This window comes from Ovis aries, chromosome 13 (genome assembly GCF_016772045.2).
Source record: "Ovis aries strain OAR_USU_Benz2616 breed Rambouillet chromosome 13, ARS-UI_Ramb_v3.0, whole genome shotgun sequence".
In the NCBI taxonomy this organism is placed as follows: Eukaryota; Metazoa; Chordata; class Mammalia; order Artiodactyla; family Bovidae; genus Ovis; species Ovis aries.
The window spans coordinates 17251646-17264079 of NC_056066.1; the positions used below are offsets into that span (position 1 = coordinate 17251646).

The 12434-nt window shown below is 47.6% G+C and overlaps 1 protein-coding gene across 2 annotated transcripts in view; it reads right to left on the bottom strand.

The window, feature by feature from the left end:
- The window catches only part of PDSS1 (decaprenyl diphosphate synthase subunit 1), a 39878-nt gene that overhangs the window by 1878 nt on the left and 25566 nt on the right, over nt 1-12434 (bottom strand). For both annotated transcript variants that reach the window (XM_004014207.5, XM_027976550.2), the window contains 3 exons: nt 7334-7414; nt 7129-7242; nt 1787-1867 (listed from right to left, as the gene is read on the bottom strand). In XM_004014207.5, the coding sequence (XP_004014256.4) occupies nt 1787-1867; nt 7129-7242; nt 7334-7414 (276 nt within the window). The remainder of the gene's footprint in view (nt 1-1786; nt 1868-7128; nt 7243-7333; nt 7415-12434) is intronic.

Below are 12434 nucleotides of genomic sequence, written 5' to 3' on the forward strand. Positions count from 1 at the left end.
GGGTCTTTTCAAATGAGTCAGTTCTTCGCATCAGGTGGCCAAAGTACTGATTTCAACTTCAGCATCAGTCCTTCCAGTAAATATTCAGGACTGATTTCTTTTAGGATGGACTGGTTAGATGTCCTTGTTGTCCAAGGCACTCTCTCAAGAGGCTTCTCTAACACCACAGTTCAAAAGCCTCAATTCTTCAGCGCTCAGCTTTCTTTACAGTCCAACTCTCACATTCATACATGACTACTGGAAAAACCATAGCTTTGACTAGATAGACCTTTGTTGGTAAAGTAATGTCTCTGCTTTTTAATATGCTGTCTAGGTTGGTCATCATAACTTTTCTTCCAAGGGGAAAGCGTCTTTTAATTTCATGGCTGCAGTCACCATCTGCAGTGATCTGTTTGCCAGGAAGTGATGGGACCAGATGCCATGATCTTAGTTTTCTGAATGCTGAGTTTTAAGCCAACTTTTTCGCTCTCCTGTTTCATCAAGAGGCTCTTTAGTTGTTCTTCACTTTCTGCCATAAAGGTGGTGTCATCTGCATATCTGAGGTTATTGTCATTTCTCCTGGCAATCTTGACTCCAGCTTGTGCTTCATCCAGCCCAGCATTTCTCATGATGTACTCTGCATATAAGTTAAATGAGCAGGGTGACAACATATAGCCTTGACGTACTCCTTCCCCTATTTGGAACCAGTCTGCTTTTCCATGTCCGGTTCTAACTTTTGCTTCTTGACCTGCATACAGGTTTCTTAGGAGACAGGTCAGGTGGCCTGGTACTCCCATCTCTTAAGAATTTTCCACTGTTTGTTGTGATCCACACAGTCAAAGGCTTTGGCATAGTCAGTAAAGCAGAAGTAGATGTTTTTCTGGAACTCTCTTGCTTTTTCGATGATACTATACATAGAAAATCCTCAATATGCCACCAGAAAAATTGCTAGAGCTAATCAGTGAAGTGTAGTAAAGCTGCACAACACAAAATACACAGAAATCTCTTGCATTCCTATACACTAACAATGAAAGATCAGAAAGAAATTAAGGAAACAGTCCCATTTACCAGTGGAACAAAAAGGATAAAATGCCTAGGAATAAACCTACATAAGAAGGCAAAAGAACTGTATGCAGGAAACGAAGATACTAATGAAAGACAACATGAACAGAGGGAGAGACCATGCTCTTGAAAGAATATTGTCAAAAGGACTTTTGTTATCTAAGGCAAGCTATAGATTCAGTACAATCCCTATCAAATTACCAACAATGGTGTTTTTCATAAAATTGGAACAAAAAATTTTACAATTTGTATGGAAACACAGAAGACCCTGAATAACCAAAACTGCCTTAAGGAAAATAAAGCTGGAGGAATCAGGCTCCCTGACTTCAGACTGCACCTAGTCTACAGCAACAGTAATCAAGACTGTGTGATACTGGCATGAAAGCAAACGCAGGCCAGTGCAGAGGACGGAAAGCCCACGCATCTGTGGCCACCTCATCTGACAGAAGAGGTGAGACCACACAGTGATTTTCAGTCTCTTCAGTGAGCAATGCTGGGAAAACTGGACAGCCTCATGTCAAATGAAATTAGGAAGGACACTCCTAACACCACACACAAAAATAAACTCAGAATGGATTAAAGACCTGAACATAGGCCAGACACAATAAAACTCTTGGAGGAAAACACAGAACACTCCCTGACCAAACTTGGGCTTGTGTCTAAAATTTGTTACAGTTGGTCACCAAAGAGCTCTTCCGCTGCACCATACCTACTGCTGCCGCTCTTCCTCTTGAAATCGTCTCACCTGTAATACGTACTGTCGCGCTCTGTCCACGTCTCCTGGTGAACTGAACCGTCTCATTATCATAGCATTCATTTCTGGGAACTAACCAGAGAGAAAACCTATTTAGAGCTCTTGGGAGAAACCAAATGTTAAAGCATCAGTTTCTAAGAACAGGTTGGAAAAAAAAAAAAAAGGTGATCACCAGTTTAAATGATGGGGGTGGGGGAGCAGCGAGCTGTAGCCAATTACAGCAGCAGAGCGAAGAGGACGCCTCCTTCCAGGCCCGGCGCCGAGCCACGCGCGGAGAGGTGCCTCAGCCTGTGCTCGCTCTGCCGCGTGTTCTCTGCTGGGTCCAATGCTGAGTGAGGGGAGGAGCCGGCGTGCACCCCGACACCTGCTGCTTCCCTCAGGGTCTCAAACTGTTGGCTGCCCAAGTCACTGGGGGCCCACTGGGCCTCTCCCCTGAGGTTTATGACTCAGCAGCCGTGGGGCCCGAGGGTGCCCTTCTAGTGCATTCCCAGGGGATGCCAGTCCTGCCTACAAACTGAAAATCAAATCACCGGCCTAAGGTGAGGGTGAGCCTTCTGCTTTTAGTCCTAAACTGCATCTCACTTGAGAGAGACACCAAGGTCTCTGAGCAGAGGGAGTCCCAGGAAAAGCCCAGCTCGTGGACGGGACCAGGGCAGCACTGCTAGACACCCACGAGCCCTGCAGTCAGCTGGGGAGGCTTCCGGTGCAGCTGCCTGGATCTGCTCCCTAAGGTTCTGACTCAGCTGGCTTGGGGTTTGGCCCTGGCGTCATATTTTAAAAACTCTTCGGGCATTTCTAATATGCAGCCAAGGTTGAGAACCATGGAGTTAGAGGAGACTGAGATAGAAGCGGCAGTCAGGTTACTGGAGTGAATTCTAAACACCAGTCTAGGCTGACAGCAGTTAAAAGGAAAACGAAAAAACAGGTCCAAGGTGCAATGAAGAGAAAATCTGTCCTGTAGTACTTAGCAACCAGGTAAGGTACTGTCACCATGAACAGAACCTGGAAGCCAAGACACCAAATCATTTCCTCTAGACTCAAGCTCAAAGCCTGCTGCTGCCGCAGCTGAGCTACTCTGCCTCCTCGTCTATGTTAGGGAGGAGCCAAGCTACATGACAGAAATCTGTTCTAAGAGCTTACAGTCTGTGAAATGAGGTTACAAGGTGTGTGGTTCCGGCCAGGCAGTGCTCAGGGCAGTGGCCAGTGCTGCCCTGGCAGGGCGCCTGGGGGATGAAGTCAGCTTTGTCCTGGCACCACCATGGTGTTAGTAATCCTGGAAAGGAAAATAGGTCACACAGGAAAATCTCAACGATGGCAGCAAATGACGAAGAATGTTCCTTTCAGAACAAAGTACGTGTCCAGACAAAGGAGAGGCTGCTGATAACCTGCTTATGAAGTGTAGAGAGCGGCAACTGGTTAGCTCTTAAATGAAAACCAGTGATTAGTTTCAGGGACTGGTCTTTTAAGAACAAAAATTGTAAGCTCCATGGGAAAGCTCCTATCAGTTTTAGTGCTAAGAGTCAAACCAAGTCGGCCTGGGTCTCAGTTACTTAACACCACATTTCACAACTGGATTTCTAGAAGGCTGCGCATCCTCTAAGCTAATGTGATAGTGGTCCGGCAACTGGTAACACTGCCTTTTTTACGGGAGATGAGCATTTTCCTGCAGTACCAACAACTGGAGTAAAATGTGCTGACTGGGTTTCTCTTGATTCCTTTTACTATAAAAAGGACTGAGAAAGCAAAATTGGGGGAAAAAATTTTTTTTCCATTGAGTGTTGACTACATCTTTCCTTTGAAGCATGAAGTATGTGCAGTTTTAATATGCAAATATCAGACTCTTCCCCTAGGCGTTCCTGTTCCAGAAACTTGTGAGAAGAAATGAGAAATGCATCACGCGGGAGGAGCGGTGGCCTGCCTGCAGACATACTGAGAAGCAGGAAAGTTCTTGTGGCCTTTGGGCTCTGATTTTAAGAGGGATGTCACCTGTGGCCAAAATCAGAGTCTGACTGTGAAGTCTGTCCATAAACTAATGACAAAAGGTGGTCGGTAAACTGTGGTGAGCTTGTTACTCAAGCAAAACTTGGGGGTGACTCAGGCGGCAACGCTCACAATAGCAGAAGCCCGTGCAGCTGGTGCGGGGCTGGTGGCGGTGCTGTCGGCAGTTGGAAGCATGACTACAGGCTGACATTTAAGTCTGCTGACTGATCACAGAAGGAAGAGATACAGAAGAAGGAAGGAGAGAGCTTTTCAAGGGTATTTGGGAACAAATATAATCTCACCAAAAAAGAAAACAACTTCCATTTGGTTTCTGAAGATGCTGAAATCCAACCTCTGTTCTTTAAAGATTTTAATGTTAAGCTTTGTGTTTTTTATAGCTAGTATAGTATGTGCACACATACACATGGGCGCATGCTGTCATCTCTGGGACTTCCCCAGAAGTGTGGAAGATTTTCTTAAATTCCCAGTTGACCGAAAAACCCCTTCAGAGAGATTTCAGACATAGTGCGTTCCAAACAGAAGGGGTTTCTATCAACAAAAACCCAACTGTAAGACACGTCAGCATGCTAGATGAAAGGAAGAGTGGTCTCCCAAGGTTGCTTGTCCTGGTGCAATGAAACTCAATGTTCTTAAGTGGAAAAATTCGAAGAATAATTAGTCTGCAAGCAAACAAAACACACCTACCTATGGAAAAAGACGACATGCATCTTGGAATCACTCCACTAAATGGGCAAACAGCGAAGGCTGACACAGACTCCTGAGTGTCTTCAGAGCCTTTCCAGCATGGGAGAAGCCAGTTCCCTGCTCTGGGTGGCCTCTGGGGACTCAGACGGGCCCTTTGGTTACCAGCCCTAATCCCCACAGGCAGCAGCAGAAATACTGAGCATGTGGGGACACGACACTGGTCTAAGAGGATGCAAAGTGTTTAACTGCCTGCTGCACCATTTACCCGAGGTTTCATTCTGGCCAAGTTTGAGCATCACTTTCTTATTTGTAGAAGGGACATACTACCTCCCCACAGAGGAGCTGTGAGATCAGAGGTTAAGAGCAATGCGTTTGCCTTCAGTGGAGATACTGCACAGTCTCATGTTATAGAACTTGTTTTATCCCAAGCCATTTTTAGCCCCACAAACCTTGACAAATTTCTGACCAAGAATCTTCATTTTTGACAGCGTGAACTAGTAGAACCTAGACGTGATGTTTTATTTGAAAAGAACTAAAACATTTGACTAACTGTAGGCCCATACACCACAAGACAGAACAATCAGTCTGCTTAGGAAACAAGCAGACTCCAGTCCTGTCTGGAGCATCATCCTGCTCGGCCTCACTCCAAAGGCCATGCCTTTTAACTCCTTTTCTGGGCGGGTGGGAGAAGCCTGGCCAGTGAGGGTGAGTGTGTGCCTCGCAATGCTGGGGTGTGCCAGTGATACAGAACTGTGCTTTCGTACACTGCATGCTTTTGTTTGTCCCTTTTCCTTTTTTAAAAAAACCATCACTTCTTAATCTTTTGTAGACAACTGACAAGTCAACCTGTGGGAGTGGTCCACTGCCCTCCGACGTCACCCCCTCCATATCTGCAGGCAGAATTAGTGATACTCCTTTGAGTAAATGTGTTTCTTCTGAAATACATTCATGGTCAAACACAATCAGAAGAGGCAAACATTCTCCATCCTAAGGCTGAAGTGGGACCCTACTGTTTACTTGAGTCCCAGGGGCTCAGGACAGTTACGTAGACTTGGGCAGACTTCTGACAGCACAGCCCTCTGAGGCTTTCAGCAGACTGCAGGCTTCTTCAGGGAGACACGCGTTCTCCAGGCATCCTGTTAACCCGGGGACTGGGGGCAGCAGCTCAGAGTGCCGGGCCCAGCTTGTGGCTCCTCACCCTCGTTTTCCTCACCGGGGCCCGGGAAGGAGCCTCGGGTCTGCAGCCAGTGCCACCTCTTTCTAATCAGAGGCCTTACATGGACGTGGCTTGTGAATCCTCTGCTTTTCTGTGAGCTCACGGTTAAAAAAATAAGTCCGTCACTCACGCTTTAATGCACACAAGGTAATTTGACAGATTTTTGTCAGAACGTGTCGCTCTGACTTCTGGCTGGGCAAGTCAGAAGAAAGGAGCCACTCCTAGTAGACCTCACACTTCTCACCTCTGCCTCAGCATCCCGAGAGGCCACCCAGAGCCTGTCCCCAGCACCTCTGTCCCCAGCCTCGCTCTTCCATCCCCTGCTGCCCCCAGGTACCCGCCTTCTCTGAGTATCACCCTGTTTACGGCTACAAGACAAGACTCTGTTTTCTTACACCAGAAACTGAGCAAAAGCAAGGTCACTGGTTTAGGGAATATCAAAATGGATCCAATTTGCAAAAATCTGACCATAAGGAAAAAAAAAATGGAACCACTGAGGTCTATGGTAAACATGATTTATCTTTGTAAATTCTGAGAGAAATGGAGGCAAAATCTTCAGCGTCTGCTGAAGATACAAGTTACAACATTCTGGACCAAAGAGCTAATTCTAAATTTCACAGCCTGGTGATGAACATTTAGCTTTGCTAAATAATGAATTAAATACGAAGATGAAAATCTATTAGAAAGAAGTCCAAATACCAGCTAATGTCCTACTTCTTTCAAAGAGCATTTGGCAAGCCAGAAGCAGCGTGGCCGGGGGCCAGAGCAGGATCTGGAAGGGTCCGCCCTGCGAGTCACCGAGGCTTCAAAGCTTCCAGTTTTCCATGCATATTAAGGGGAAGATGATGGTAGCTTTACTTCCTTGCTTAATGGACAGCCCCTCAGTCTGGACAAAGAAGAAACTGTGGTCCCAGTGCATCCCTCTGCTCTTGACATTTTTGAGGCAATGGCAGAGGCTCGCTAAGAGCAGCCAACAGTCCTGTTAAATTTCTAGAACTGGAAAATTACTCCTGCTGGGGGCCTTCCTGTGCCTGTTTAAGGGGCTCTGATATACGAAGTCCAGCCCTACAATGGAGATGTGGAAACTACCCACCCTGTCAGTGCCCAAGAACACAGAAGTGATCGCAGTGCCTCCTTAAATGCGCAAGGCACTTAATGCACACAGTATCTCCATGAACGTCATCTCAGGTAACCCTTACAGTGGCCCTGCAAGGAAGCTTATAATCTTCTCCATGTTACAGGCAAGGAGCCAGACTTCAAGGCAAGAATGACTGGCTTGGATGCTTCAGTCCTATACTTGGGATCACATCTAGAACTCTGGTCTATTAGAAACGCTCCCACCTCATCTAACCTTCCCATCAGCTGTGCCTGGCAGGTACCAGTCCCACAGGGCCTCCCGGAAGTGTGTCCCAGGGAAGTGCATAAAACCTACCTGCTGACAAGCAAATAAGACAGGGCCAGTGGCTAACCCGAGCTTCAGGTCGGCCGAGGTCGGTTTGCCCATCTGGTCAGAACACGAGGTGAAGTCCAGGACGTCGTCTATCAGCTGGAGAACAAAGGGCTGTCACAGCCCCGCCACACCGGTGTCCCCACCGCCCTGCCCGCTGGACCGCACCCCTCCAGAGCAGTAGACCAACCTGAAAAGCGATGCCCACGTTCTTCCCGTACTGAAAGGCAATCTCATGCACTGCTGGGTCAGGGCATCCCAGGACAGAGACCTGAAACAGAGGATCCCAAGGTAAGCTGCTGGAGGGCAGAGGCAGGGGGGCGGCCCCACGGGGATTCGCACCTCCTCCTCCTCAGGAAAGGGGCCGGGAGCTGGGTGTGCAGCCAGGAGACTGCTCTCCGGAGACCAATCACAGACAGGGTACCTGTGTGCCTGACCTGTGGAATAAAGGACTTCAGTCTCAGACTGTTTTCTTAAATTTCAAGAAGACTCGCCTTTCCCGCCTCCTTTCACTAGACAGGCCATCTTTCCCACCGCTTAGGGAAAAAAGAGATAGGACTAGACCAGTTCTGCAATGCACGAGATCTGGGTTCGATCCCTGGGTTGGGAAGATCCCCTGGAGAAGGGAAAGGCTACCCACTCCAGTATTCTGGTCTGGAGAATTCCATGGACAGTCCATGGGGTCGCAGAGTTGGACACAACTCAGCGAATTTCAAAAGAAAAAAAAAAAAAACAAAACCAGTCCTGCCAGTCAGTCTTTCTGATGTGCAAACCAAACAGACTGCAGTATCTGAAATGCTGTCTTCCAGCGCCTGGCAAACCTCGCCTAACCGTTGGCATTTTTATTTTTCTACTGACTTGCCCTTACTTTAGAAGTAGAGATCTGATCTAATCACACACAGGATGCGGTCATACTTCATTTCCCTATTTGTAGTCCTTATAATCATTTTTGGTGATTTCACTTGATTCTGAAAAGCTGTTTTTTCTTGGTGTCTGTTAACAGCCTCAAGCCTCATGCTTCAGACACAGGTATGGTTCTTCCGTTACCTAAGGACAGTCCCCGGTCCTACTGTTTCCCTGTTTCTCTCACAAGAAGTCAGGTAACTGTATAAACGCTTTTCCCCCTGTTCAGTGAGGGAATAGGACTTCTAAGTCTTCTGTAAAACTCGAAAAGCCTGGCTGGCGCTGGTCACTCAGCACTTTTCCCGCTGCTCTGCTAAGCATGCAAAGCAGGCCCGGCCACACTTCAGAGAATGGGGGTGGGGTTGGGGAGAACACTCCTCCGGGGAGAGAGGGCCTGGGCTGGCCCCGAGAGCCAGACAGAGCTCTTCCAGGCCTCCTGTCTGACCTCAGCCCACACACCTTCATCGGCCTCTGGGGACATGGGGGACCCTGCTGGGCACAGGCAGGTGGGCGCCACAGTGAGCCTGGGGGGGCTGTGCTTCTGCCCCTCAGTTAGCACATGACCTTCGTGATCCTGTCTGTGCTTCAGTTTCCTCGTCTGTAAAACCAAGGCTCACAAGCACCTACAGCAGAGGCTGGCTCTCTGCACACCGCAGGCATCTAGCTGTAACCCCGAGTGTCTGCCGAGACTGTGAGCAGCCCTCCTCCTCCACTGCTGTGCCTACAGGAGCCGGGGAGTGTCCCGGTCTGCTGCTGTGAAAGAAGTCAAAAAATGCATCAACCTGGCTGAGAGAACGAGTGCATAGCCAGGCTCGGGCAGCCTGGGACATGCTGAGCCCAGAAAACAAAGACATCCCCTTTCTAGACAGAAATAACTCGTAAAGCAGTTCTGTAGAGGGCGATGCGATTTCCTATGCGCAAAGCAGCACAGAAATACAAACTTCCTTCCTGAGAAGTCGAAGATTTTTAAAAGCGCCATTCTATTTCTGAACTCAATGGATGACAATGCCTGGAGTGCACACGATACACACTGTGCACCGCCCTAGATCTCACAGCAGCCCACAGATGCCTCTTCTGGGGCTGGTGAGGGTAAAAGCCAGCAGCCACCGAGCACTCTGCCGGGCGCTCTCCTGAGATTTCTCACGTTGCCACTCACTGAGGAGGCCGGCGCTGAGACACAGTGGGGACCAGGCATCACAGGATGAGGAGATGGCGAAATCAGGACCGAACCCGGGCGGTCTGCCTCAGAGACTGGTCCCGATCACGTGGGACCTTTAATGGGCCTCAAAGTAGAGAGGCCGGTCATGGCGCTCAGGAAGCAGAGAGCCCCGAGTCCGCCTCGCTGCTCCCCCAAAGCCAGGCAATAAAGGGACACTGCTGCTCAGATTTCCCCATGACGACATGAAGAGCACCTCTCCCTTGCTGCCCCTGTCCCGTGAGGCCTGTCTGACCAGGAAAGGCAAAAGGGACCAACACAAACCAGAAAGGAGGCAGGCTGACGTGCACGCATCTCGTCTCAGCCTCAGAGAGATGACCCCATCTGAGTCCTGGGGAGGGTAGAGCGATGGGGAGGGCAGAGCGGAGCTCAGGTAACTGTTCTGTTTGCAGCAGGTCCACAGCCAGGCCATGGGACGCACGAGTCGAGGGCGGGGGGTAAGGACCACACCTCTCAGGAGACTCTTCTACACCTTTCCTCAAAACCATCAGAAAGATCACATCGACAAGGGCACAGCCCTTGACATCTATTGAGCATCTCTGTCTTTAAAGGGTGTGTTTACATCACTGTGAGAGTTAATATACGTACTGTGGTCTTATTAAAAATAATGGAGATTATTGGAGCTCCACCATTATACTGAAAAAATACCAAAATAGGTGGTCGGCAGAAACCAATGGAAAACACTGGGAGATAACTTTTTCAACATAAAATCACAGATAAAGGGCTAATATTCTTCACATATAAAGAACTCTTTAAAACTGATAAGGGAAAAAGACCAACCACCCATCAAGAAAATGGGCAAAAGACATGAATATATAATTCACAAAAATTAAAGAACTGAAAATAGCCCTTTAGCCTCTTAAAAGGAGTTCTACTTCACCGAGAAAAGAGATGTAAATTAAAACTCTCATTGTAACACCATTTCTCATCTGTCAGATTGTCAAACACTCAAGTCTAAGGCTACATTTGGTTAGCGTGGCTGTGGGAAAACAGGCAACCATGTTAACCATGGGGCTTGGGGAGGAGCACACAGCGGTTCACTCCCCGGCCAACAGCTCTGGTTTGCCCACCCCACACCCCTGCCTGGAGCTGGATCTGGGCCAACAGGTCCTGGGAGAGGCCGACCACAGAGGCAGCCCAGGCCACAGCCCACTCCACACCACAGCCTAGTGCCACGTCTGCGACACACACCCCAGTGTGCATGGCAGCAGTCTTACACAGCCAAGACACGGAAGCAACCCAAGTGCCCAGCAATAGAAAACTGGCTTAAGAAGGTGTGTGTACACACACACACACACACACAGGAATATCGTCACAAAAAGGAACGGAATACTGCTATTTGCAGCACTATGGATGGAACTTGAGAATACTATACTAAGCAACGTAAGTCAGAGAAAAATAATATTATATGACATCACTGATATGTGAAATCTAAAAAATAATAAGAATGAATCACTGAATACAAACCAGAAACAGAGTCATAGCAAACAAACTTATGTTTCCCACTGCGTGCAGGGATAAATTAGGAATATGGGATTAACAGACAGAAACTACTGTAAGCAAACAGATAAACAACAAGGATTTACTACACAGCACAGAGAATTATATTCAATACCTTATAATAACCTATAGTGGAAATAATCATATATCTGTCTATATATATATATCACTGAATCACTTTCCTATATGCCTAAAATACAACTATGCTGCTGCTGCTAAGTCGCTTCAGTTGTGTCCGACCCTGTGCAACCCCAGAGACGGCAGTCCACCAGGCTCCCCCGTCCCTGGGATTCTCCAGGCAAGAACACTGGAGTGGGTTGCCATTTCCTTCTCCAATGCATGAAAGGGAAAAGTGAAAGTGAAGTCGCTCAGTCATGTCCGACTCTTAGCGACCCCACGGTCTGCAGCCTACCAGGCTCCTCCATCCAGGGGATTTTCCAGGCAAGAGTACTAGAGTGGGGTCCCATTGCCTTCTCCAAAAATACAACTATATTTCAAATTAAAAAAAAAAAAAAAGATTCTTGACAACTAAATGCAACATGAGATCCTAGTATAGATCCTGGGCCAGAAAACAATGTTCCCATTTGTTCTAACAATATTATGAGAACTATTAACATTTGAATAAGGACTATGTGTAGATTAGATAAGAATATCATAATTAAAAAATGGGCGTTCTACAGCTATGACCCACAAACCAAGGTTCTGGGGCGGCCCTCTGTAGCTTTGACAATAAGGCACCAGGAAGACAGTCCACTGATTGCAGGCCACATGCCGCACAGAGAGAACAGAAATTCAGGAGGAAAAAAACGAGAAGATGAATGAATACATGAAACTGCAGGCTTATCATACCCAGCTCTGGGTTCAAATCTCCGCTCAGCTACTGTCTGACTGGAAAACACTGGGTGGGCCACCAGACCCCTCTGGCCTCATTCCCATGAGGTTTTCTGGGGAACAAGGCACAGCGTTCACTGGTAAACTACACAATATATTTTGCGTAACTATGTACAGAAACAAAGAGCCAATCACCTTTTAAGGTTACTTCTATTTTAACGTCAGTCAGTGTCCCAAAACAATCCTCAACAGCCCTCTCTTAGATTTAATACCATTTTCCACTAAACGGTCCTTAGGACAATGAACTGTAAGCCGTGAGGTTTCCATCAAATTGCCATGACATCCTGAACTTCATTATTCCTAATGATTCTGATGTTTAAATTCTTACCCCTTCTTTTTGGTGTCTCTAATTTGCTTTGCATCTGTTCTCTCAGAGCCCACGTGTCTGCGTTTTAAATACCAAAATCACATAAAAACAGCAGTTTTGAATATATAACACCTCTGGAACATCTCTCCCCATAGGCACTTATATATAGAAACTTTTATTCAGGGAGCTCACACTAGCATTCTGCTTTATTATTCTAACAGCTCTGGAGCTCAGGAATAAATCACAAGAAAAGTGGGCAGTTCAGGGCTGATGGCAGCCTGCTTCCTGGTGGACAGCCTGAGACATTTCATTTTTAATGAGGGTCGAGCCCTGTTAACTTGCAGGCCCACTTGTACTTGCCCACCTGTGAGGGACGAGGTCCTCTTTATGAACGAATACACGCGAGAGCCTGGCTTTGGCTTCCTAAGTAGAGGACAGCGAATGCAGTCCCTCCCCGATGGCGTGGCTCACTGA